Genomic DNA, 24,671 nt, shown 5'->3' on the forward strand with positions numbered 1-24,671 from the left:
TTACTGGTGAGAGAATAAGTCAAATTGGAGCCAGACTTAATACCGATCTGGAAAATATTTCTAAATGGCTTGTGCAATCAAAACATTTGAACATCCAAATTCGAAGATGTTTGTGGGAATTTTGGCATAGTGGATTAGACTCCTGACTCCCAGTCGGAGGACCTGCGTTCAAAACCAGTCCAGTGCTTACGTCCCTGGACAAGATGTTTACCTGCCATTCCTCTCGTCCAAGGTGTATAAATGGGGTATCTTACAACGCTAGTGTAATGATAATGACATGGCCCTCTGGTAAGTGTCAACACTGAACAGGTTAATTATAGGCCCTACCTTCGTAAAATTATCATTGTTGTTATCATTATCGTTCGTCTCTCTCACATACACATTCTCATTGAAAGGTTAATTTATACTCAATTCATATATCATAATTTATAGCCTAGATGCTAAATTGCATACAACTTTACGTATATAGTCTAAATATTTGAAATAGTATTCAAATAGTACAATATAATAGACTACAAAAATCATCACCGCTAAACAATACTAAATATACAAAACGTACTCAATGAAAAAATATTACACACCCTCACCCTGTCATTTAACAAGGCACACACCAAGCATGTCAAGATTTATTCTTGTAGTGTTAATAAAACACTATAAGAATAAATTAGAATGTTGAACTTGTCTGACTTCACCATTATACGAACTTGACTGGAATCTTTGGGTGGTGTGAGTTTTGTATGGTCATAAGTCAAAACTGGGGAAAGTCAGAATTCTCAGCATCATTATTAGTACATGTATCTATATGATCACAGTGTTATTATTATCAGCAGTACATGTATTGTTATCATAATCACTGCGTCTGATCTCTGTTCGCACTTGCGGGGTTAAATAGTTGCTAACGACATGGCTCCTGATGATCATGATGGGACTTGCTATTAACCAATCACGAGCTTCAAAGCTCATAAGCCGAAAATCGAGTTGGTCAGATTCGTAATAGACAAGCATACACAACACGGGTTCAGCACAGACAGACAGACAGACAATATTGTATAGCTCACCCTCTGGAAAGTCGTGACAAAAGTCTCATCGAACGTAACCGACTTTTGGTGTATGCTAAGCACACGATTTATTGTACATGTTGTCAAACTATGAAATTCTTACGTCGACCAATCACCAAGGGCAAATTTGTCAATCAGTTACAATATTGTAGGCCTACATAATTTGTTTTTATGTATAAGTTGGGCTTTTGAATTGTTTTAGTATATTGAACCTTTTTATGAGGTGAATGGAGAAGAAATAAAATGAAATGAAATGAAATAGCGATGAGTAGGTGGAACCATGGACCCACTATCATGGCGGAACGATGGTGTGAGTGTAATGTGTATGCACGCGTCATGCGCAGGGGAGATGAGCGTGGCAGACACGTGTTAGCTGAACAGAGAGCTGATTCGTTGTTAGAAAGTATTTAACTGGCTCCACTCAGGACAAAGCCTCAGACACGACCAGCCCGCCGCACTCTTCTGCCGAACTTCAAGTCCCTCCAATCCCAGCGGTATACCCTTTGAACGACTGACAATGGTGAGTACATGTACTTTGTAGGGAGCAAAGTTTCCTTCACAAATTCTGGTCGGTGAACGCAACATAAACATAATACGACGTCTTGATTTTTCCGAGGCTGTCTTGATTATTTTCCGTAATTTTGTCGGCGGTCTTCCGAACCGTCATATATGCAATTTTCGCGTAAGAATGATATTTCGAGATAATCGGGTTTGAAGTTTATCCATTTTTCAATCATGATTGCTACACTTTTATGTCTGGCATTTCCAATTATTTTTGTGATACGTCAGACTTTACTTCTTACTCTAACGTTTGATGTTTTCGTCGAATTATATAGTTCGGAATTATGCGAGAAATCGCAAGAGAGTTACATGTATGTTTGGGGTTTGCAAAGACCGTTGTCATTTACCATGTATACGACAGTTTTGTTGACCGCGCGCACTATGCAGTATATGTCAAAAAAAGGGGGGAAATGCAATCGAATTTTCGCATTGATAACATTGATAACTTTCAATGTGCTTAAACTGTCTGAATGCTATTTCAGGATTTAAAAATAGAATATCTTACCGATATTTAGCAGACAACCCCACTAATTTCAGCTAAAAGTAAAAAGAAACATGCACTCGTGCGTTCTCCGAACCATTATGACTGCCATTGTCGGTGTTGAAAGGTTATTTCTAAGTTTAATTATTGACAAAAAAAAAATATGACTATGATTTGCCTACAAGGTATTCCACTGATGATTCATTATGCAGTAACCACCCTACAGCCCTACTGGATAGGGTCACCGACCTATCATAATTATCCAATCTCAACATTTACTCTTTATCTATTCTTCATGCACTTGAACTGCTGTTTGTCCACATTTTTTATGCTGTTAGATTATCTGCCGAATCAGGAGCACCTGCTCACGTGTAAATGTATACTGGTTTTGCCCGGCTACTTGCCTGACATGCCTGAATTGGTCGCTCAGCTTATTGAGACGACCGGTATTGATTAGTAGTCAGCTGTTATTTTGACGCCCTTGTAGTGCAATTATCATATTGTTTGTGGACGGTTAACAACACCTAAGATCTGTCTAAGCTACACATGCACCATTTCCCATTTATGAAAACTGGCATGGATCCTGCTAGAATTATTTAAATTCTGGTTTTTCTTTTCTCTCTTCTGACTGTACAATGAAAGTTCTTCAGAAATGGCACAGGCCGACATACCACTTACCATCATCTCAATTTTAAAATAATCAACAAATAAGCCCTCCCTTGGTTGTAATTGTTGCATTTTGAAGCACTCTGACACTGTGATAGTAAAGTTTTGTATATGATGCAAGACATCATCCTTTAAAGTTCACTGAACTGTTGATATGAGCATAATGCTCACATGCGCGGTTTTCACTAGCCACTTACCTGATACATGATGGTGAGTTGAATTGGTAATTCAAATTGGCTGCTTAGCCTGACTGAGTTAACATAATTATAATCTGTTGTCGTTTCATTCTGAAGCATCTCGTGGCGCAATTTCATCACATGGTTTGTGACTGGCCATTTATGATTGGAAATGTTAAATACGCATTATCTATTATTTATATCAGAGCGACAAGGATTCTGCTAAATTCATTAAAATATTGTCGTTTTTTTCCTCTTATTTCAAAGTCATTAAAAATGGTACTGGCCAACCTATCGCTTCTCATTAAGTCTATTAGAAGAAAAGAAACATTGAAGACAACATTCTTGCGTTCTGTGAACCATTATTATGTCATTGTGAGTGTTGAAAGTCTATTTCCAACTTCAACAATTACCCCCCCCCCCAAAAAAAAAAAGAAAACCCGTCTCTTTCTAAAGGTAAAACTGTACACGATTTGAACAGCTTTACAAGGTACTATCATCTTTGCATCGAATAGTCTCTCCCCTTTCCTTGTCCTTATAATGTTTGTATAATCGTTTCCGTCTTTCTCAGTCGCTTCTTCCCACAACTCATTTATCTGTTTATTTGTTGGTCTGCCCGTCTGTCCATCTATCTGTCTGCCTATCTGTGTGTATGTATTTTTCTATTAATACATGAATATCTACCTATTCATATTCGCAACATTAATTGTATACGTCGCTTATATCATGAGATGAGATAAAGACAGATGGCAGGGGAGCGGAAAGGAAGTGGGAATAGAAAGTGAATGTCAGCATATGCCAGAAGACTAGTTGAGCTTGAACAGAGAAAGAAGCCAGAGGACTGATAAGGAGCTAGACTGATGAGGAAGAGTGATTATGGAATGAATGAGACATGCTGTTCACTGCTACACCACATAGACATAGTACTTCTTGTACAGACACAGTATCTTTCTTTCTGGTTCCCCTCCCTCTCCTAATCCTTACTGTCGTATTAAATACTGATGGGTAAGAGTGGGGCACATTGCGTATATATCATCGTTAGTTCAATTCTCTCTTTCTCCGCCTCTCCTTTTATTTTGCTGATTCTGAACCGTTAGTTTCCCAATTCAGCGCAAGAATTTCTGATGTGTAGTCTCCAATGGTGTAGTCAACCAAGGCTACAGGTAGATAGTCACTCCAGTGGTCAACATGTTCCACATTGTGTTGCTTCTTTAATTATGCCCCTGCCGTAAGCCTTAAACGCATTATCATTCCTTGTTCACTGAAGCCAGTGAATCTATACAAGATGAGCACTCACCAGATCGCAAAGGTTACAACAAAAATAATGTTGAAATTTGATTAGATTTGATTTGGCATATTTTTTGTGTGCCATTTTCTTTCCAAGTGCATCAATTCTGTGGAATTTCATTAACATTGTTCAAAATATTCGTTGCATTACACATTACTATATATAGTATGACTATTGTAATGTGATATAAAATGTTGAAATATAGCGTTAGAATTACATAATCAATCTTGATCTCTGTACAAGTTTGCAATGTAAGCATGTCTAGAGAAAATGTTGAAGACCATTAAAACGAAACGTAAAAAGCAAATGAAGCAAATAAACAAATCTTTATTCGGAGAAGTTTGCGTGTCTGGGGCTGAACCTTGTTTTGCCGTCCACCCGAAGTTTTTTGATGGATTTACCCATTTTCGAGGTTACTAAATTATAATCTGAACAGCGCAACTCTTGCATCCTTGAGGGTTTTGAGATGGCTTCCAAAATGGCCGCCAAAATCTGAAGTTCCTGTAATTTCCTTATACATATCGTGAAAAAGAAAAATGGAAAAACGAAAATGAAGGGTTTACCCTATGCTGAATCCGAATCTGGATGAGACAACTTGCATCAATGAGGGTTTGAGCTGGTCAAAATTACCCACATGCTATTACTAACAGACTGCAGGACTATACTTTTGTATGTTGTTCAGTACGGTAGAGCTGCACTTTGTAGATGAAACATTATGCACTCAATGTGTTCTTTTACCAAGCAACATTTACGAATCTCCTAAACAGCGTTGGTTGGTTTACATTTATATTCTCTATTCGAATAACCCTTCGGTGATGTCAAGCACAATATTATTCTGCTATTATGATAAACTGTCCTTAAATTTGTGTGTGTTGGCGCGTTGGCTTCTTGGCCTTTGTTTTTGTTTTTGTTTTTTGTTTTTTGTTTTGTTTTGTTGTTTGTTTGTTTTTTTGTTTGTTTGGTTTTTTTTTGGGGGGGGGGTATTTCTGTAGGCTATTTTTGTGCCTCTCCTAAGCATGAATTTGAGCGAAATACTTATTCGGGACTTAAGTTTCAAATAAAGTGTAATCGAGAGAATTTTTATGAAAAAAAACACACAACTAAGTTTATGATAATACAATGTGTATGTTATTACATTGGATCATATTGTACTATTGATATTTAATGTGTGAATGATACAATGTTATACTGTTCTTGATTATGAATGGCATGCAATGTTCTGCTTTTAATCAAACTTTTCAGACTTCAGTCGCATCAGCTTGTGATTTCCTTAACATTGTGGTGAATCCTTATAAGACCCACAGTCGCAATATAAAAAGAGTAGTTAGGAACAGTTTCGAGGTCATCTAAATTAAGCATCGCAATAATTTAATTATTCTCTCTCTCTCTCTCTCTCTCTCTCTCTCTCTCTTATGTCCTCAATCCCTCTTGTTTCTCTAATCGTAACTTTCTCTCTTATTCTTCATCTTGCTCTCTCAATTTCATTCAAAAATTTCCCCTTTCTCTTTTCGTTACAGGCTTCTCAAGTGACGGACGCCCAACGCGAAGGTATAATTCTAACATGCAATTGCTGCAATATTTTATTCGACCTTGCTGAAGTGTGACTTTACCCATGAAAACAATGATTGCTTATACACAGTCCTCATATTATTATGATTTCCATTTCGACTATCACAGTCATGATTATTGCAGTATATATCATGAAGAATTTGATGGCAAATATATGATAATTTGATATATTTGCGATTAAAAAAATATCAAAAAACTATTGGATTCTTTCAACATAACTTAGAGAATAATCCTTGTTATTTAACATGTGATGTATCACTGGAAAGGTTTAGAGTTATTGTTTCAATAGAATATGATGTCAGGCATCATTGATTTTTTTCATCATTTAAGTTTTTATTGATGTCATGGTATCATAGATGAGTCCTCTTGCATCATTAAGGGAACTGTGTAATAATAATTTGCGTGTTCAAATGCTATCGATATAATGAACTTCGTTAAGTCATTTTATTGAGAAAAAAGTGCAAGTAACGATCGGTCTAGAGGAGAAGTCTTTGGTTATCTTTAATAATACTTATACAACAATATTGTCAGATTATATCACTGGCAGATTCTTATTTTTTTTTCTGCCAAAAAAAAAATTATAGAAACGTTGTGATAAGAATATAGGGAACATATTTAGATATTCTTTTTGATCACATCAGTGATATTAGGATGTCATAAATCATTGCAAGTCAACATATAATTCCATTTATAGGTTCGCATTGCATAGGTACTATAATACAAAGCTTGCAAACTGTCCCTATGATTAATTTGTAATTATCTTTATGTCTACTCTAATTTTCCCAAACCTTACTTTCCTACAGAATACCGCAAGGCCTTCGACAAGGCAGACAAAGATAGCAGTGGGAAGATTGACGCAAAAGAGTTTTTGCATTTAGTCGAAGTTCTCGAAAAGAAGTACCTCCCCCATTTCCTGCCGGAGTTTGGTGACGTTGATGAAGACGGTGAGAAATACAATGTGCACGCTCATGACAGTCATGTGTGTGTATTTGTGTGTGTTGTGTGTGGGGGATGTGTACGTATGTGTATGTGTGTGGGTATGTTTTCAAGCATATGTGTCTATAATGTGTGTATATATTTGCTCTTTGGATTTTCGCGTTTTTAACCTTCATTATATACCCGCACAAAAACTGATGGGTTTTTTTCTGAACATAATATTTATTTTTAGAAAAAGAATTTGTATATATCTGAGTTTGATCACTGATGTGTAATTATAACTGCAATAATAGCAATGTGTTTCTATCACTATTGCAGAGTATGCATTGTTTCTGGACAGTTGTTCATATAGGTGTATCAAACTTCATGACTAGTATGTCTTACAAATAATGCTAACAACATGATTTAAAAAAAATCATCTATGCTTTGTACTAATAATACGTTTTGTTATTAGATGGGAAGAAAAGCACAATAGAATTAAAAATGACTTCATTTGATCTTTAGTGTATAGATAAAAGTTGAGTCATTCCCTAAAAACTACATCATGATCTTGATTTTTCCGAGTATGTCTGGCTTGTAGTTACACTTAACAGCAATCATTAATGAATTAATTGGTCAAATTAGGTACATTTTTACAATGGCTTTGGTACTGCCGACTGTTGTCCTATAAGCAGAGATTTCTCATGCACACTCGACGCCGCAACACACCTTAGCATTTATGGCGCGTTTACACCGAGCGCGGTAAGGGAAACGGGCCGGGATTTTGCTATAGTATACGCCAAAAGGAACCTGGTCTGCTTCTGTTTCACAAAGAAGAAAAAAAAAACAGGAAAGCGGTCTCACTCAAAATATTATTATGTCAAACTCAAGAACCAAAAAAAAAATCAACAGAAAAATATTAATTTTGTAACAAAATTATTAGCGGGGAAGTCATATTGTAACAGAATCAGACATGGTTCCTTTTGGCGCGCCATAGCAAACACCACGTTCCGTGCGTTGGTGACCCTCGCCGGATCGTGTAAACGCAGCTTTAGACGTGAGAAGCATAACAGGAATACATGGAATCAAAGGAAGCCACCACGCAGACGATACATCTTCTCGGGTTGAAAAATGTGAACAACTGCCTCGCGCATGCGCAGAACACCGTTTTTAGCCTGATAGCGTACTGTAGTCCTTATGAATTCGCGTAGCAGATCTATGAAAAAGCTCGCTAATTTTACAGTGTGCAAACACCAGCCCGTGAACCAGTTGAACAACTGACCGTACCAATTTAACAACCGACCATCAAATGTATTTAATCAGAATGTCTATACACATCAAGAATTATTCATTTTCGTATTTTTGTGCACAGCCAACAAAAAGATTGACTTCGATGAATTCGTTGTCATGATGGAGAAGCTGCGACCAGCGAAATTGACTGAAAGCGAACAACAGATGGCCATGGCTGAATTCAAGAAACTAGACAAGGACGGAAATGGCCTCATCACGTGCGTACACGAACATTTTCTCTACTATTTTTTTTTTCATTTAGATTTTGCGTCATGTGCAGTTCCTCGTTTTATTACACAGGATATTACAAATACAACGTAAAATTATACAAAAAAGAATGCTGAAGATAGCGCTAGAGCGTTCATCGAATTCAATAGCAATACACTAGGATTTCTAAAATATTGTTTCCGAAATGAAGGTCATTGAAGTGATGAAATTGGATGAACATGAAACGAATATCAAGTATTATATAGTATTATATAATATTTTTTTGTGAATTTATTTAACTCCCTCAGCTTTTGAGCAATTTGATTTAAATTTTGGTACATGTGACAGCTATGATAGGCCCTATATAGTTGCTCATATTTCAATTTTTCCCATATTTTTTTCTTCATGTCAAACATTGTGTTGCCATGGTAATAGCATTCCTCAACGAAAATCATAGAAATTGTTTATTCCAATAGCTTACTCGGGTTATATATGGCACATGTGATTATTAGTGAGCAAAGTGTACAGTTGTTCAATGTTGAGCCGCCGCAGCGGTACATTGCCATGATAGTTTTTTGCTGTGTTTTTTTCCCCAATAGAAAGCATGCAGTATAATCATTGCTGGTTGAGCTGGCTCCCTGGGTATTGGGTTGGGTTGGGTACGTTGAGTTAGATATTCAGCTATTTATGATGTTTTTCTCTCTCTATCTTCTTCTCTTTCTCTCTCTCTCTCTCTCTCTCCCTTCGTTAATAGTAAAAATATAATGGAGTTAGAATGAAATGTTAGGAAATATGGTTTACATAGAAACTTCAAATTTATGCATTGCTGGTTGAGCTGGCTCCCAGGGTGTTGCGTTAGGTTGGTACGTTGAGTTAAATATTTCGTTATTTATGATGTTTTTTCTCTTTCTCTCTCTCTCTCTCTCTTTTGCAGTTCTGTTTTTGTTAAGTGTCCAAATATAATGAAGTCAAAATGAAATGCTGTAAGGGAATATAATATGGTTTACATGGAAACTTCAAATTTATGCATTGTGCATTAACTGTATGTATTTGTAAGTAAGTCAGGTTTTGATGTCGGTAGCCATTTAAGAGTTCACAAACTTATATGCAATGTATTATTAATATTTGTTCTTAGTTTTGTTATGTAGAAAATGACCTCTGATATTTGAATGGAATAAGAAAGATTGGTAGTTACACATATCCTAAATTGACACTTATAAAGAAACAGTTTTTTATTTTTTGTTTTTGTTTAAATGTATGCCTGTAAATGAAATTTGTATTTTTTATATTGTAAACTGACTGTTTTGGGTGCACCAGGTGGGTTGGGGAGGATGGCCCAAGGGCCCAAGTCATTCAGTTGGCTCATTCCAGACCCGGACTGCTCAACCTGGTGCACCCTTACCACTCCAGTGTATGTTCTGATTTCGAAATATGTACTATGATATTTGTGAATGAAAGCCGAATAAATAATAATAATAATAATAATAATAATAAGTATTTAAAATTACAAAATGAATGACAGAACATACACATGAAAGACTTTTTGAGAAGTGCTGGTAAAACAATACGAAATGAGTAAACATTTTAGTGAATTTATATAATACTATGATATTACCACATATTTCATATTGTATTTGTGCATGGGGGAAATGTGCAATGTATTTATTGAACAGAGTATATATTTTGCAAAAGCGTGCAATCCGTGTTATAACGAATTCAGCTTTTTTAACATCTACTGATTTTCTTTTTAAGAAGTTGAATATGCTCAAAGTAAATGATGTTTATTTGATTCAAGTAGCCAGTTTTATGTATAAACACTCTAAAGGTTATTTACCTCAAATTTTCAGCTCTTACTTTGCATTTAATAGATCTATAAATTTTTATGAAACCCGAAATTCGTGCAATATGTACGTTCCATTTTACCGATATAAGATATCAAGAAGTAGTATAAGATTTTTAGGTCCAAAATTGTGGAACAGTTTAAACATTGATTTAAAACAAAGTCCATCTCTTGCATCATTCAGAAGAAAATATAAGTTACAGCTTATTTCAAATTATTGTATAGATGTGTAGTCCGATCTGGCTTAGTGCTACATAATGTCCCGTTTTGTAGACCGTTTTTGTTTTGTAATTTGTGTCTTATTTTGTCCTCTGTAAGTGCATTTAGTACTTGTAATTGTTTTATGTGCTTGTTGTTAATTATTCTGTAATGCTTTAATTGATAACTGTTAATTATGATATCATTATTTTAAATGACTCTCTTTTTTCATTTTTTGTCTATGGGGTTCGGCCTCGAAAGGTCAATGGCCTATTGCTGTTCCCCTCCACACTCGCCACATATCCCGAGTCACAAACTCTGATTTTTATACATGTGCGTTATTTTGTTATTGATTGTGTGTTCATTTTTGTTATGCTCACATGAAATCATATTGATTTCATTTTTCTTTTTATGAGATGTGGAAAATAAATTTGAAACTTGAAACTTTGAAACTTGAAACCATATAAGGCAAGTGTATATTTACTTGTACCTGTACTATATTCCTTGAGTGCGTCACGTGGTTTGACTTCATCTGATTTGTATGGATATATTTTCCTACATGATGTATATCATAATTATGTTCTCACAATGTCACATAATAAGACCGTTGACCTTATATGTCTAAGTAACATTTTCCGCACATTGCTCCCGGTTATTGCTTTCTAGGCTAGATGAAATGGTCCAGGCGCTGTCCTTTGCGTACACTGAGGAGGAGCTCAAGAAAAAGATCGCTGACGTCGACAAGGACGCTGATGGAAAAATGAACTACAAGGGTGGGTGCACTGCGGAGTATAGACTGCAGCTTAGTTGTCCCCGCCGAACGAGTTCGAGCAGGGGACTATGAAACAGGCTCCGTACGTGTGTGTGTCCGTCCGTGTGTCCGTCCGTGTGTGCGTCCGTGTGTGATCAAAATGTTCAAAATGCTACTCCTTCGCCATTTCTAACCCGATTTTGATTCTGTTTGCTTTATATGATAGCACTACATGGGAGCTTTGAAACTTCTATACAGAATTTCAATTGTGACCTTTGACCTTGACCTTTGACCTATATTGTACATTTTGCTTCAAAATGCTACTCCTTCGCCATTTCTAACCCGATTTTGATTCCGTTTGCTTTATATGATGGCACTAGGTGAGGGCTTCAAAACTTCTACACAGAATTTTGACCTTTGACTTCTTTGACCTTTGACCTTGATTTTTGACCTATATTGTACATTTTGCTACAAAATGCTACTCCTTCGCCATTTGTAACCCGATTTCAATTCCGTTTGCTTTAAGTGATGGCACTAGGTGAGGGCTTCAAAACTTCTACACAGAATTTTGACCTTTGACTTCTTTGACCTTTGACCTTGATTTTTGACCTATATTGTACATTGGCTACAAAATGCTACTCCTTCGCCATTTCTAACCCGATTTTGATTCCGTTTGCTTTATGTGATGGCACTAGGTGAGGGCTTCAAAACTTCTACACAGAATTTTGACCTTTGACTTCTTTGACCTTTGACCTTGATTTTTGACCTATATTGTACATTTTGCTACAAAATGCTACTCCTTTGCCATTTGTAACCCGATTTCAATTCCGTTTGCTTTAAGTGATGGCACTAGGTGAGGGCTTCAAAACTTCTACACAGAATTTTGACCTTTGACTTCTTTGACCTTTGACCTTGATTTTTTTACCTATATTGTACATTGGCTACAAAAGGCTACTCCTTCGCCATTTCTAACCCGATTTCGATTCCGTTTGCTTTATGTGATGGCACTAGGTGAGGGCTTCAAAACTTCTACATAGAATTTTGACCTTTGACTTCTTTGACCTTTGACCTTCATCTTTTTACCTATATTGTACATTTTTGCTACTAAATGCTACTTCCGGCGGGGACATATATTACGCACCGCGTAATTTCTACTTTTCCTTGTTTCTCAATAATATGATTAGGCCTTAGCATTATAGGGCTGTTGTGACGATGTTAATTTCTGTGTGTATAATTAAATCACGTCTTCTTTATGCCAGTTAAGGAGTGCCGTAGAGTGCTTACAGGGTGGTAGACATTGCAGATGTAGTTCTATGATTACTATTCTCATCGTCCTGAGGTCGACCTCCGCAAGTTTAAATGAGAACAGTCCTGCCCAAGATTTCTGTTCTTCGCAGTGTTCCGTCTCACCAAAATCGTTTTAGATGGCTGCCAAGCAATGACACGCTGCCATGGTGAAATGGACCTCTGAGAGACAAATACTAACTGTGGAGATGTTTAAATTTTGGCTATAAATAGTTGTTTTTGTTGTTTTAAGTTTTGCTCTATACTCCTCCATTTTCTTCCAATAAGATCATATCCACATCCGAAAAAAAAAAAATGTCTCCAATATTAACTTCACATTATTTCCTCCTTTATTGTTCATATCAACCATAATTGTTATGAGTGTGTGTTATGATTGCGTGAGGCACACATGGCCGGGAATGAAGCATACTGGTCATGGGCTTGATGCTCCCAATTCTTTTCGTTTGTTTGCTTGTTTGTTCGTTTGTTTGTCTGTCTGTGTGCAAAATAACTCAGAAGTTGTGAACGTATTTGGATGAAATTACAGGAAAGATTAAGACACAAGGAACAGACGATTAAAGTTGGGTAGTGATCTGGGAATTATTTGAGTTTTTGAAGGATTTTTATCTGGAAGCTGATGATGTAAGCAAAAGGCTTCTATTAGCGTTGAGGAATTTGGCGATTTTCAGCATGCATGTATGAGTGGAAATCACTGATGTCTGCAATGTGGAAGAACATCAACATCAGGGGTGAAAATGAGCTGCTTGGCGGAGGTCTGCGCTCTCAGAGTACATTTCTAGTTCATAAAGTTGTAACCAATTAACAGCAAACATTAACCGACTGTCTCATAGATCATGAAGGGAAACTGGGAGAATTAGAACAGAAACTATTAACGTGAGTGCATTTATTAGCTGTCCTTCGATCTATTGCTGTTACATAAAATTGGGACTCCGAGTCAGTACCCAAGACATTAGAGTTCAACTCTGAAGACGCATGAAGAAACCAGGCAAACCAGTCATTTCGATGGCTTATGTCTTAATCCAGTATTTTATTCGAGCTCGCAAGACTTCATGACTGTCACACACCAGTTCTGATACCAAGACTGACTTTCTCTCCTGTCAACTTCAGTGGAGTTACTCCTCAAGACTGACTCTTAATTCCTTACAAAACCAGACATCGTTCATTCATGTATACGATAAACTACTTTAAGAACAATAACTGTATTCTATATATAGTGACCGTAACCGATGACCATTGGTGGTTTGGTCTGGGGACAGAGAAGGGCTTTTTACACTTGTAAATTTTTGCTTAGCCCCGGACCAACTGTGGGGCTAAGGGGGGGGGGGGGGGGCCTTAGCCCCACCGTTGGTACGGGACTATCCTTAGCCCACTTTCTGTTTACACTCGTTTTTGCCAAAGTGGGCTAGCCCCACCGATAGTACGGTACTATCTGGCCCTGCAAAATAGCAGGGGTTAGCACCGCAATTGCGGTGCCAAGCAAGTGAGTGTAAACAGAACGAAAAAATAATCCTGGGCTAAGCGACGGAGACGAAGTCCGACCCTCACTGACCAATCAGAAACGAGGTAATCAAGTGCTGCCGGTGCGTGCGTGTACGTGTACAGTACACAGCGTAATTATGAATATTCATGTGGTTTGGAAAGTCCGGGGCTAAGAAATACGAGTGTAAAAAGGTCAGTTTTCTCCTTGGCCCCGGACAAGAGATAGTACGGGACTAATTGGCGAGTGTAAAAAGCTGAAAAAATTGGTACGGGACTAACGATAGTCCTGGGTCAGAGAAAGTCCGGGGTTAATAAACACAAGTGTAAAAAGCCCTAGAGTCTACTTGGGGTGATAAACTCTAAGGGGTTCGTCCGTGGTAAGGGGAAAGGAAGAACCACATATACAAACGATGTTCTCAGTTAATGTGTCCGCCCATAAGACTTTAAAAGTAGAGTCCCAATTCGTCTAACTCTGGGTAGTAACAATAATTTTGTTGTTGTTGTTGTTGTTCTTCTTCTTCTTCTTCTTCTTCTTCTTTTAAGTTATCTTTTCTAAATATTGTAAATCGTGATTTTGGTTCCATTGGTTAGGTATGCTGTCATTTAGATTCATGCCTACTTCTTCACATAGTTTGTGTGATTTTATGTGTAGTTAATTGTTTGACTACCACTACGAGTAGGGCAGACGACATTTTCCTAAAAAAGCAACAACGAATATTTGAATCAACAAACTCTCGCTAGTGATACACAGATGGCATTGCTGCTAGAAATCTGTGCTTGCTCAATCATGCACACCACATTGTCTGACACTCCTATTATATATTTTGCCCTGGATTAATGTAAAGAATCGTTTTCTCAAAGCAAATTTCCTTTGATCCCATGGAGTCTTGGTTCGGTGTGAAGTCGTAACTGCGTCAGCGATTGTGACAAGAATTTTGGTTGTATAGCTTCCAATTATCGAAACCCACCGATTTGGAGTAGGTCGTAAATTCAGAGTATAAGACTTTTTTTTTTTTGAAATGGTGTTTTATTAATCAATATCTTTCGCAGCCCGGAGGCTGAATTACAGACATTGTTAACAATGGCCATGTATACATTAAAAATGCTCACAAAATACAATGTAGCGATGAAAAAAAAATACATTAAAATAACAAAGGGTCAATCTTATTCATCAGAACCATTGCACAATTAGATTAACCTATAATACAAAACAAAGTCAGATATTACAGATACAATATATTATATATTATATATAGGAAAGAATAGCTGTGATGGTTGTTGCTCCTAAAACGACGCTTGAAAAGGTTTGTGGCTTTTGCGTGTCCCAGTTTTTTTTTTTTCTTCATTTCATTCCCATGATTCAGGAGACTTTACATGTCGTAACTGGTGGTCACCCAAGCAAAGTCAGAAAGACGTACAGCGGGGGGAAAAGTGCGGACGAATTTATGTGACAGAAAATCCCTCACTCAACTATTAACCTTTGAATCTGTTTGGATTAAATTCAGGTAGTCAAGTGTGTATTATTCTTAATCTTCACAGGATTAGATTTAGGTAGTCAAGTGTGCATTTTTCTTAATCTTCTCAATTCCTTCATCTTTATTTCTCTTCCTGCAGAGTTCCTCGCAATGCTGTATTAGGAAGGACATATGACTCTTGTGCACTGCAGACAAATCGGAAAGCGTCTTCGGAAAAGGGCGTGCCCTCACTCAAACTTCTCCCGCAACAGCATGCCATAAATCTGCATGGACGCTCGGAGCATCATTGTTCTTACTTGCAATATAGTTGATGCACTTTATGGGCAATAGTTTTTTTTTTTTTTTTTTAAGACAAAAAAAAAACTATTTCGCATTCTACTTTTATTCTTCGATCGTGAAACAGCCTTATAATTACAATGTATCAGCAAATGAAAGAAATCTAGCGTTGTATGATGTTATAGAGTTAAACACGACAAAGGATAATCGATGTTGCGTGCATGTACGCATTTTGCTAATCGTGAGAGAATAGCAGTGCGCAAAGGTTTTCATCATAAGTAGTTGTAGTAGTAGTATAGTAGTAGTAATAGTAGTATAGTGCTAGTAGGAGAAGTGATAGTATATAGTAGTGGTAGTAGTAGTAGTAGTAGTAGTAGTACTTTATAAGTATCACATTCAAACACACAGATACACACAGAAGTCATCTCTCAACAGCTTGACGTTTCCACAAAAAAAGTATATGTGAGCTTATAGCAATTTCATTATGCTGGCCTTCCTTCTTTCAGCAACAGGGCAGGATATAATCTTATCAATTATTACGATGCGATGTATACATCGTAAATATAACTACTCAAGTTTCTTTATCTGAATAGGTATATATAGTAATATATATATATTCGTATATGTACATATATGTATATATATATATATATATATATATATATATGCTAATTGGTCTTTCAATGTTTTGCTCAAAATTTGGTCAAATCTTGGTCAAAATTATACCCTGCTCGTGATTTTGGAAGCTACTGATGAATAAATGAGAGATCGCCTGTACACTGCCAGTTGCCGAGTATTAATTTTGGCCTATGTACATTTAGATCTAATGAGGTGTTATGTGGTAACGTTGATAAATTCGACACCTTCGAGTCATTACATAAACTGATTATTAACGTTTGTTTGATTTTACCTTTTATTTCAATGGAGAAGAGAAGGGAGAGCGAACGTGTATGTGTGCGTGTGCTCTTGTGTGTGTGTGTGTGTGTGGACAGATAGAATGTATTTGCAGTTTGCCCATCAAGCAAGTACTGATTTCAAATAAGATAGGCCTACTTTTTAAAACAGTTCAAACAGTATTTCATGCATTATGAATTAAGACCTCATAACACAATCCTATAATGAACTGTCTGTACGAGAAAACTCGTGATAATGTTTGTCTCCAAAAGGAGATCATTACTATAGTTATTCCTAACTAGAAAATCGATGGCAAGTTCTCTCTACCCAGGGCAGGGGCTACGTTTATTAAAGTAAGGGGCCCATTTTATGGAATATGAAGGACGTCGATTCATTCGATGCATGTGGTCGAGGGGGAAAGCATTTTGGATAACAAACACACACATAAACAGAGCTAAATATTTTTCTAGTGTCCCTTAAAAAAAAGAAGGATGGCTTAAACAATATGATATTAAAGGGATCGTATAGTTTTGGTTGAGATCAAATTTCAGGTTTCTAACATTCTTTGGTGAGATAATGAGAAAACTCGTATGAAATATGAAAGAGCATGTAATTCTATGAGGAATTCAATGTTTATTTGATGAAAATTGGTTTTGAAATGGCTGAGATATCCAAAAAGGGCGATTTTAATAAAGCGTGGGACCCACACTTTATTACTTTTGCTTTGTTTTACTCTCTTTTTTTTTTTGGATGTTTCAGTCATTCCAAACCCGATTTTTATCAAATAAACTTTGAATTCCTCTTAAAATGGTAGCTCTGTACTATATCATAAGTGTTTTCTTGGTATCTCGCAAAAAGTTAAAAGCCCAATTCTCATCTCCACCAATACTGTATCATCCCTTTAACACCCCTGTTGTTTTCTGGCTGGCAAGCAAAAAACAATAAAAAGCAAACAGGTTAGGTATTAACACAATCGGTATTTTCTGGTTTCTGATGCCACTTCCGGGATTATATTCCGGGATGCAGCTATCTTTCCTGTTACGCAAAACGTCTGATGCGGCGATACAAGACTTCAATCAGCGTGCCCACAAGAAAAGATGAATGGATTTCTGAAAGAGAAACGTTCAGCTAATGTTTTAACAGAGAAATGGTTGTCACAAAATGTAGATTGTTCATGAAAGAAACGATTCAGCAGAGAACAAGAGAAAGTTACGAGAAGAATGGCTGAACCAGACGAATCATAAATGGTGATTTGGATGACGAATACCCCGATGTCTCTGAAATCGTGCTGAAAGAGACGAACGCTCTGTGCACGGATAGATTAATCGTTAAAAGAAAATCAATAGCTACGAAAATACAAACGTTTTACATAAAGATAAACAATATATTCAACCAGATGAATGATTTTATTTTGCAAAAAGAATCACTTTATGAAAAGACAAACAGTACACAACAAGATGAATGGTGTCGCTGAAAAGATTCATCTGATTGGAAAATCAACTGGATGAATGTTCGTTTTATCACAATCAGTGGAAATTACCTTTGCTTTGCTTGAATGGTGTGAGGGGGTGAGTTTTGCTGGCAACTACAGATGAATGATTTGAAAAAAAAATGATAATGAAAACGCAAACAGCTCACAAAAAAGTCATAGTTTACAAAGAAAACGAATTGTTTGCAACTAGACCAAGACGAATTATAGTTGTGAAATAGATGAAAGGTTTTAAATAGACGAATGCGAGAGCGGAATGAGAGTGAAATGGTCGATATAGGACCTGCAGACAGACGAATTGTTTTTGTTTTGTATTTTTTTTAGACGAATGGTGGTACCAAGGAGGTACTAGGCTCGCCTAATACCTCCTTGGTGGCACCATCTGGCGTGCCAATAAAGGCAGCGCCTGCGCATGCACGCGTCGTACGCATCGTGTTTTTAATAATGAATATTGTTTGTTGCATTTTTTTTTTTGATCTGTAGACTGTTGGAAGGTATGCCTCGTGACGTGTAATATGTGACAAGATGTTATTATCGTTATGTAACAGGAATGCGCACCAAACACGCTCTCATCATACAGCCATAATTAATCTTTCAACTTCCTGAGCCATGACTCCACTCGTTACTAACAATAGTCGTTGACAACTGAATATTACGTTCAATTATTGATATACACGTTTTATTGTCGTGTACATTATGTACCACACGCAGGTGGGGGTGCTTTCAACAGAATTATTAACTGCTCAAACGAAGGTTTTGAATGAGGGTGATGTAAAGGAGCGGCAATTACAAATAGGTGCACACTGGTACGAACCACCGCGACAGTCCGAGTAGAGTCCCAGATCGCCTTGGTGAAATATTTTGGCCACGTCACTCTCCAAGGGGCCCGTGTTAAACCCACTAAATAAAATGTAAAAACGCCCACAAATGTAAAAATACATCGCCCACAAATGTAGAAAATCGACCACAAATGTAAAAATTTAACATCGCCCACAAATGTACAAAACGCCCACTAATGTAGAAATGATTTCAAACGTCGCCCACAAATGTAAAAACGATAAGTAGGCCCTACTATAGTACGTTGATATAATAGACTCAATTCTCTAGGATAGCAGTGCACCTCTTGTAAAAATGTGTACGTGTACGGAGACGAGTGCGTGTGTGTGGGTATAGTACATAGAGATATATTATTAATATACATTGTACATCTCTATGGTATAGTAGTGGAGAGTTCGGCAGGGGAGATGTGTGTGCGTGTGTCTGTGTGTTACGGTGTGCTGCGTGTCACACCTTCGAGTCCGGTGGGCAGCTGCGCCTCCGGGCAAGTTACGCGAGCTTGTTGCGAGTACGAGCTGTACAATTTCTGCGGGTGGACATGAACGATGTTAAAGAGTTACCTGCTAGACGCGTGTCACTTACCTAGTTTTGCATGCCGACCTGCCATGGAGTATCGTTGCATGTACTTCTGTGATTATGCTTGTCTTCTGTGTGTGTGTGTGTGTGTGTGTGTGTGTGAGTGTGTGTGTGTGAGTGTGTGTGTGTGTGTGTATGTATGTTTTCCTGCCAGTTTCTGTTTCTGGGCGGCGGGTGAGGACTGACTTATCTGCAAAGGAATCCCTCTGTCCAGGCTCTGAAGTAATTATTTGAAATGGCAGAAAGTCATACAGAATATCTATATAAATGTTCTCAACTAACCAGCAGAGAGGCAGTAACTGACCCTCAACATGCACGCAGATGACCAGCGACACTGGCAAATCAGACTTGCGTGCGCATCTCCGGGTACTAGAGCGGGCCAACACCACTGCGGGGGGCTCCGGAGGAAAAAACAAACAAACAAACAAACTCCCCGCAAGTCAACCACAGGCTTCCCCAGACACGATGTGACAAGGCCTTAGTTTTAGAGCTCCAGTCCCTGTATGTCGCTCGTAACTGAGAACGGATCGGCTTCTACAGGTCACAGTACACAGAATACATGCAATTATTAAGTAGCGCGCGTCTAGTAGCAGGTATGACGCACGAAATAAGGGTGTACATAAACGCCCACAAAGTAGAAATACGTCAACCACAAATGTAAACAAAAAAAAATGCATTTGTAGTTGATGTTTGAATTTTTTACTACATTAGTGGGCGTTTTTCACATTTGTGGGCGCTGTCGTTTTTACATTTGTGCTTGAAATTTTTTACATTTGTGGGCGGTGTTTTTTACATTTGTGGGCGATTTTTACATTTGTGGGCGATGTATTTTTACATTTGTGGGCGTTTTTACATTTGTGGGTTCAACAGCCCGCCTCGATGGCGATCGCGACCTGCAGTAGTGCGCACTGCCACCGACGAGCTCCGGGCCGGAGGGAGGCGGAGGCCGAGATGCTGACGTGTACTGTCTGGAAAGGGAGTTCGCCGCATGGTCGTCGTCTGGAACTGAGCTGGAAATGCATAAAATTCACCCTCAGTCAGTCATTGACGACGGGGTTGACGAATGAGAGGAGATGCGAGTCAATCTCTGATGCAATAGCCTCAGAGTTCACATGTGTGACAGGAAGGCAACTCCTCCTCTGTAATACACTGTAATTTGTTCCAAAGCCATTTTAACGTTGCTGGAACTAAAAGCACCTCACCGATGTGGTGTAATACATACATGTATGAACCTCAAGAATTATAACAAAACTGCATTAACAAGGAATGGAATTGACTTTGGAAAATTGCATCTCCTTTTTGTAGTGAACGCAGGAGAGCAATGGTTTTATGTATACCTCGAAAATCCCTTGGAGGTTGAGGAGCCAGAGTTTGAGTTAGAGCTATGCCCACTGTTAATGTTGGGAAAAGGGGACTGCGTGGCAAGTATTATGGGATAACAAAGACTGGTCAGCAAAAATTACCTCTTTTGTTTCTTTTTGCCAACGAGAGTGTCCGGAGAGAGTTAACCTGGGGGGCATTTCATGAAGGAACTTGTCGGATAAAATGTCCGACAAGTCAATTATATCCGACAAGTTCAGAGAAATCAGCCAATCAGACTAAAGAATTTCTCAAAACTTGTCGGATATAATTGACTTGTCAGATATTTTATCCGACAAGTTCCTTCATGAAATGCCCCCAATAATATTAATACCGATTCAGAGCGGGTTGATAGATAGAGTTGCGACACCGGAAGTTCGCGCTGATTGGTCAATCCCTCAAAATAGTTCCCCCTGGTCGTATGATGTCGATAAGACTTTAGAAAACCGCGTACCCTATTATGACGCAAACAATGCATTCATTGTTATTTTGCTCCGTGGCTCGCGCAAAGTAGAGTTACGCGCACCGCGCATGGGTTTTGCGCGAGAGTGCAAAATAGCTTCCCCTCGTCGTCATAACAACAACAAAGACCCACAACCCGGGTTTTTGAATTACAACAATAATTGTAAAGGAGTGGGACTACATGATATTTCCGTCCTTACATTTTGACGTTCGCCCATCAACATCATCCAGGAGCGTTAAAACAACTCTAAAAATATTTCATGCTTTCCGGTTGTTTGCATCCGTTTCCTTGACTTCGACAGTAAGTACTCCTTTCTCTACTTCATTATGTTTACATGATTGCCGTAAAAACAGGACATTTTTCTCAACAAGTCACACTCCCGTCGCAAGCAACAATGGTATCTCACACTGCCGCTGGGTCCGTATGGTACTGCGCGCCTATGTGAAAACCCTGTAGATATAAATCGTCGACATCGACGACCAGGGGGAACTATTTGACGTGACCTTTGTACCCCAGTGTCGCAACTCTATCTATCAACCCGCTCTGTACCGATTGGAATAGCTCCCTCTCTCGCCCGGGAACTTATTGTCAAACTACGTGCTGCTACCACAGAACTCTTACACATAGAAGAATCATACCCATTCACAACCCGCTGAGCTCGGTGTCGCCACCGCGCACCCCGGATGCGACGCCTCAGTGCACACGCCGCCATGTTGCTTAGCGGTACCTCCGCAGCTCCTCGCGAGTACGGTACGGTCAACTCACTGATCGGACAGTATGACAGCCGCTATAGCCCTTGATATTTACTTGAACTTGTAAACTGTCAAACTGGTACTTCTCAATCCAGCGTTGACCACAGATTCATGTACTCATTTATGTTATTTATTTCACACTCTTCCCTGAAAGTTGACTGTATTGAAACAGGTGTTTTTTCCCCTTTCGGATAGATCTATTTGACTTCGGAGACGTGATCTGCTTTGGTATAAAATAATCTAAGACGCGCGCCTGTCCTTGTCTGTGTCCTGCCATTTTTCTGATACCCCTCTCACCCCTATGTCTTGCATTTTTTCCCCTCCAATGATATTATAAGAAGATGTGTGTTCGTGCTTTTGATTTTTCTCCCATTAAACAGGTCAAATTAAATTTCCAGTCAGTCCAGTTGTAAAAATCAGTGATTTGTGGATATGATCATGTAATACATCTTCCCCATCTGACACTCGTTCAACATATGAGAAATTTGGAAGACAACATCACCTTAATTATCTATATTCCTGCTGTTATCATTATCATTAGTAGTGTGTAGTACAATGTAGTTACCACTATTGCACATATTGGTATAGGAAGCAATATGCCTATAGGCATGTATACACTGTATATCTGTATACATGAATAAAACAGAAATCGAGTTCATGCTAATCACCAACAATTTATTTCACCACACCAATTTTTGAGCGATTTGCAACAACACTTGAGAAAGAGCGAATCGCTCAAATATTTGTGTGCTGTAAATAAATTGTTGGTGATCAACATGAAATTGGTTTCTGTTTTACTTTCGATATCATGATATTGCTGCACCAACATGTAGACTACCTGGTACTCAATCATATATATATATATATATATATATATATATATATATATATATAATTATCTATGTATATATATATATATATATACATAATATATATATATATATATATATATATATATATATATGTATTCACACACTCACACACACACATTACAAGCATAACTCCTTTCAAGATTGTCTTCCACAAAAAACAGAAAGTTAAGTTGGACAGAGTTAATTTTCCTGATTTTTTACAATTTATTTGACATTCATCAAGGTCAAAGTTGATTGCTGAGAATCAACCACAGTAAAGTGATATACCATTTGCTTGAAGTACACGTACCATTATCATACCTAATACGGCGGCTATAATCACAGGCAGTACATGCGTCAGGAACATATTATGCAAATGATAGGCAAGACCACCAGTGTCGCAAATTTGTGACAACTATTGTAATCACAAAATCAAATGCATATACATCTATAATGGACATGCAATAGGGCAACAACATAAAATTCATGAATAATGAACACTGTCTGGCAAGATTATATAAGGCAATACATCAATATAGTGCACAATTTCACTTGCCCTTGATAGCTTCAAGCGTGATTCAAAAAGAAAATCCTAATGAGTGTAAAAACACACTATGGTATAGTATGAAAACATATTGTGTTGATCCGCATGCACTATGGCAATATAAATCTACGAATTATGAACACTGAAAAGAACACCAAAGGCATTCCTGGCAACAGTATTAAAGGCAATACATTTGTAAATGTAAGATTTCACTCGTACTTAGCTCAGCATGATTCAAGATTAAATCCTTAGTAATGAGTTTAACAAACACTATCCCATACACTGTGTAGTATGAAAACATAATTTGGTAGCAACATGTAAGCAAAACAAGTATCACAGATATACAACAAATGTTGTATATCGCGAAAGCAAATGCCTGTATAATCAACTATCATGCAATATAGCAACAACATAAAATCCATAAAGAATGAACACTGTCGGGCAAGAATATCAAATGCATTCTTGGCATAACAATATCAACTAAAGGCAATACATGAACATCTGTATAATGCAAGATTTCACACGCACCCATTTGCTTCAAACGAAATTCAAGGTGAAATCTAAAGAGTGTGAAAACATACTACACTGCATCTCAAAGTATGTACATGTAGGCAAAACAAGTGTCACAAATAAGACAACTACATGTATTGTATATCATGAAAGCAAATGCATGTACAATCACTTAGCATACAATATGGCAGCAAAATAAAACCATGAATAATGGACACTGGCAAGAATATTAAAAAAAAATACCAAAGGCAATACTGTATAATCCAAGATTTCACTTGCACTTGTTCGCTTCAAGCACAATTCAAAATGAAATCCTTATGAGTGTGAAAACATACTATATGTATAGTACGAAATGTTAACGTGGCCACAATATGTAGGCAAGACAAGTCTCGCAAATACATGTATGACAAATATTGCATATTGCGAAAGCAATGTCCTGGGGTTACTTTAATACTAGAGTACACAGTCAGTCTAGACAATCTAGTATCTAAACGACCATAGTGTTGTCACTGACACTGACACTGGCCCACCACTGGTACTGTGACTTTAACTACCTAGACAAGAATAAATCTACGTGTAAAGTTTACACCTAAGCTCAAATTTACATAAATTTACACTTTTTTCATGTACAAAGCTGTTTGCCCCAACTCACAACGTACAGAGTGTAATATAGCCCCAGGGCCTAAATTAGGCCTAGATCTAACTGATCTTTTTTATTTTGCATAGTAGTTGGTGGTAAACAGATATGTCGACGGCAAACACAAAATCCAGTGTCTGGGACTACCTTTGCTACTGCGCTCACAAGAAAGCCAACATACGACCGATCCGCCTAATTGTAACGTTACTTGGGGAATTACTACT

General features: G+C 37.7%; 1 protein-coding gene across 1 annotated transcript; it reads left to right on the top strand.

Annotated features, from left to right (window-relative positions):
* The first annotated feature begins 272 nt into the window (after positions 1 to 272).
* LOC139730466 (uncharacterized) lies at positions 273 to 15,421 on the top strand. The gene is made up of 7 exons (XM_071641307.1): positions 273 to 288; positions 1,484 to 1,578; positions 5,748 to 5,778; positions 6,603 to 6,743; positions 8,087 to 8,222; positions 10,916 to 11,022; positions 15,399 to 15,421. The coding sequence occupies exons 1-7, from the start codon at positions 273 to 275 to the stop codon at positions 15,419 to 15,421; spliced, it is 549 nt and encodes a 182-aa protein (XP_071497408.1).
* The last annotated feature ends 9,250 nt before the right edge of the window (positions 15,422 to 24,671 follow it).

Source organism: Diadema antillarum, unplaced genomic scaffold, assembly GCF_040938485.1.
Source record: "Diadema antillarum isolate AM-2024a unplaced genomic scaffold, OU_Dant_1.0 seq00000315_RagTag, whole genome shotgun sequence".
Lineage (NCBI taxonomy): Eukaryota > Metazoa > Echinodermata > Echinoidea > Diadematoida > Diadematidae > Diadema > Diadema antillarum.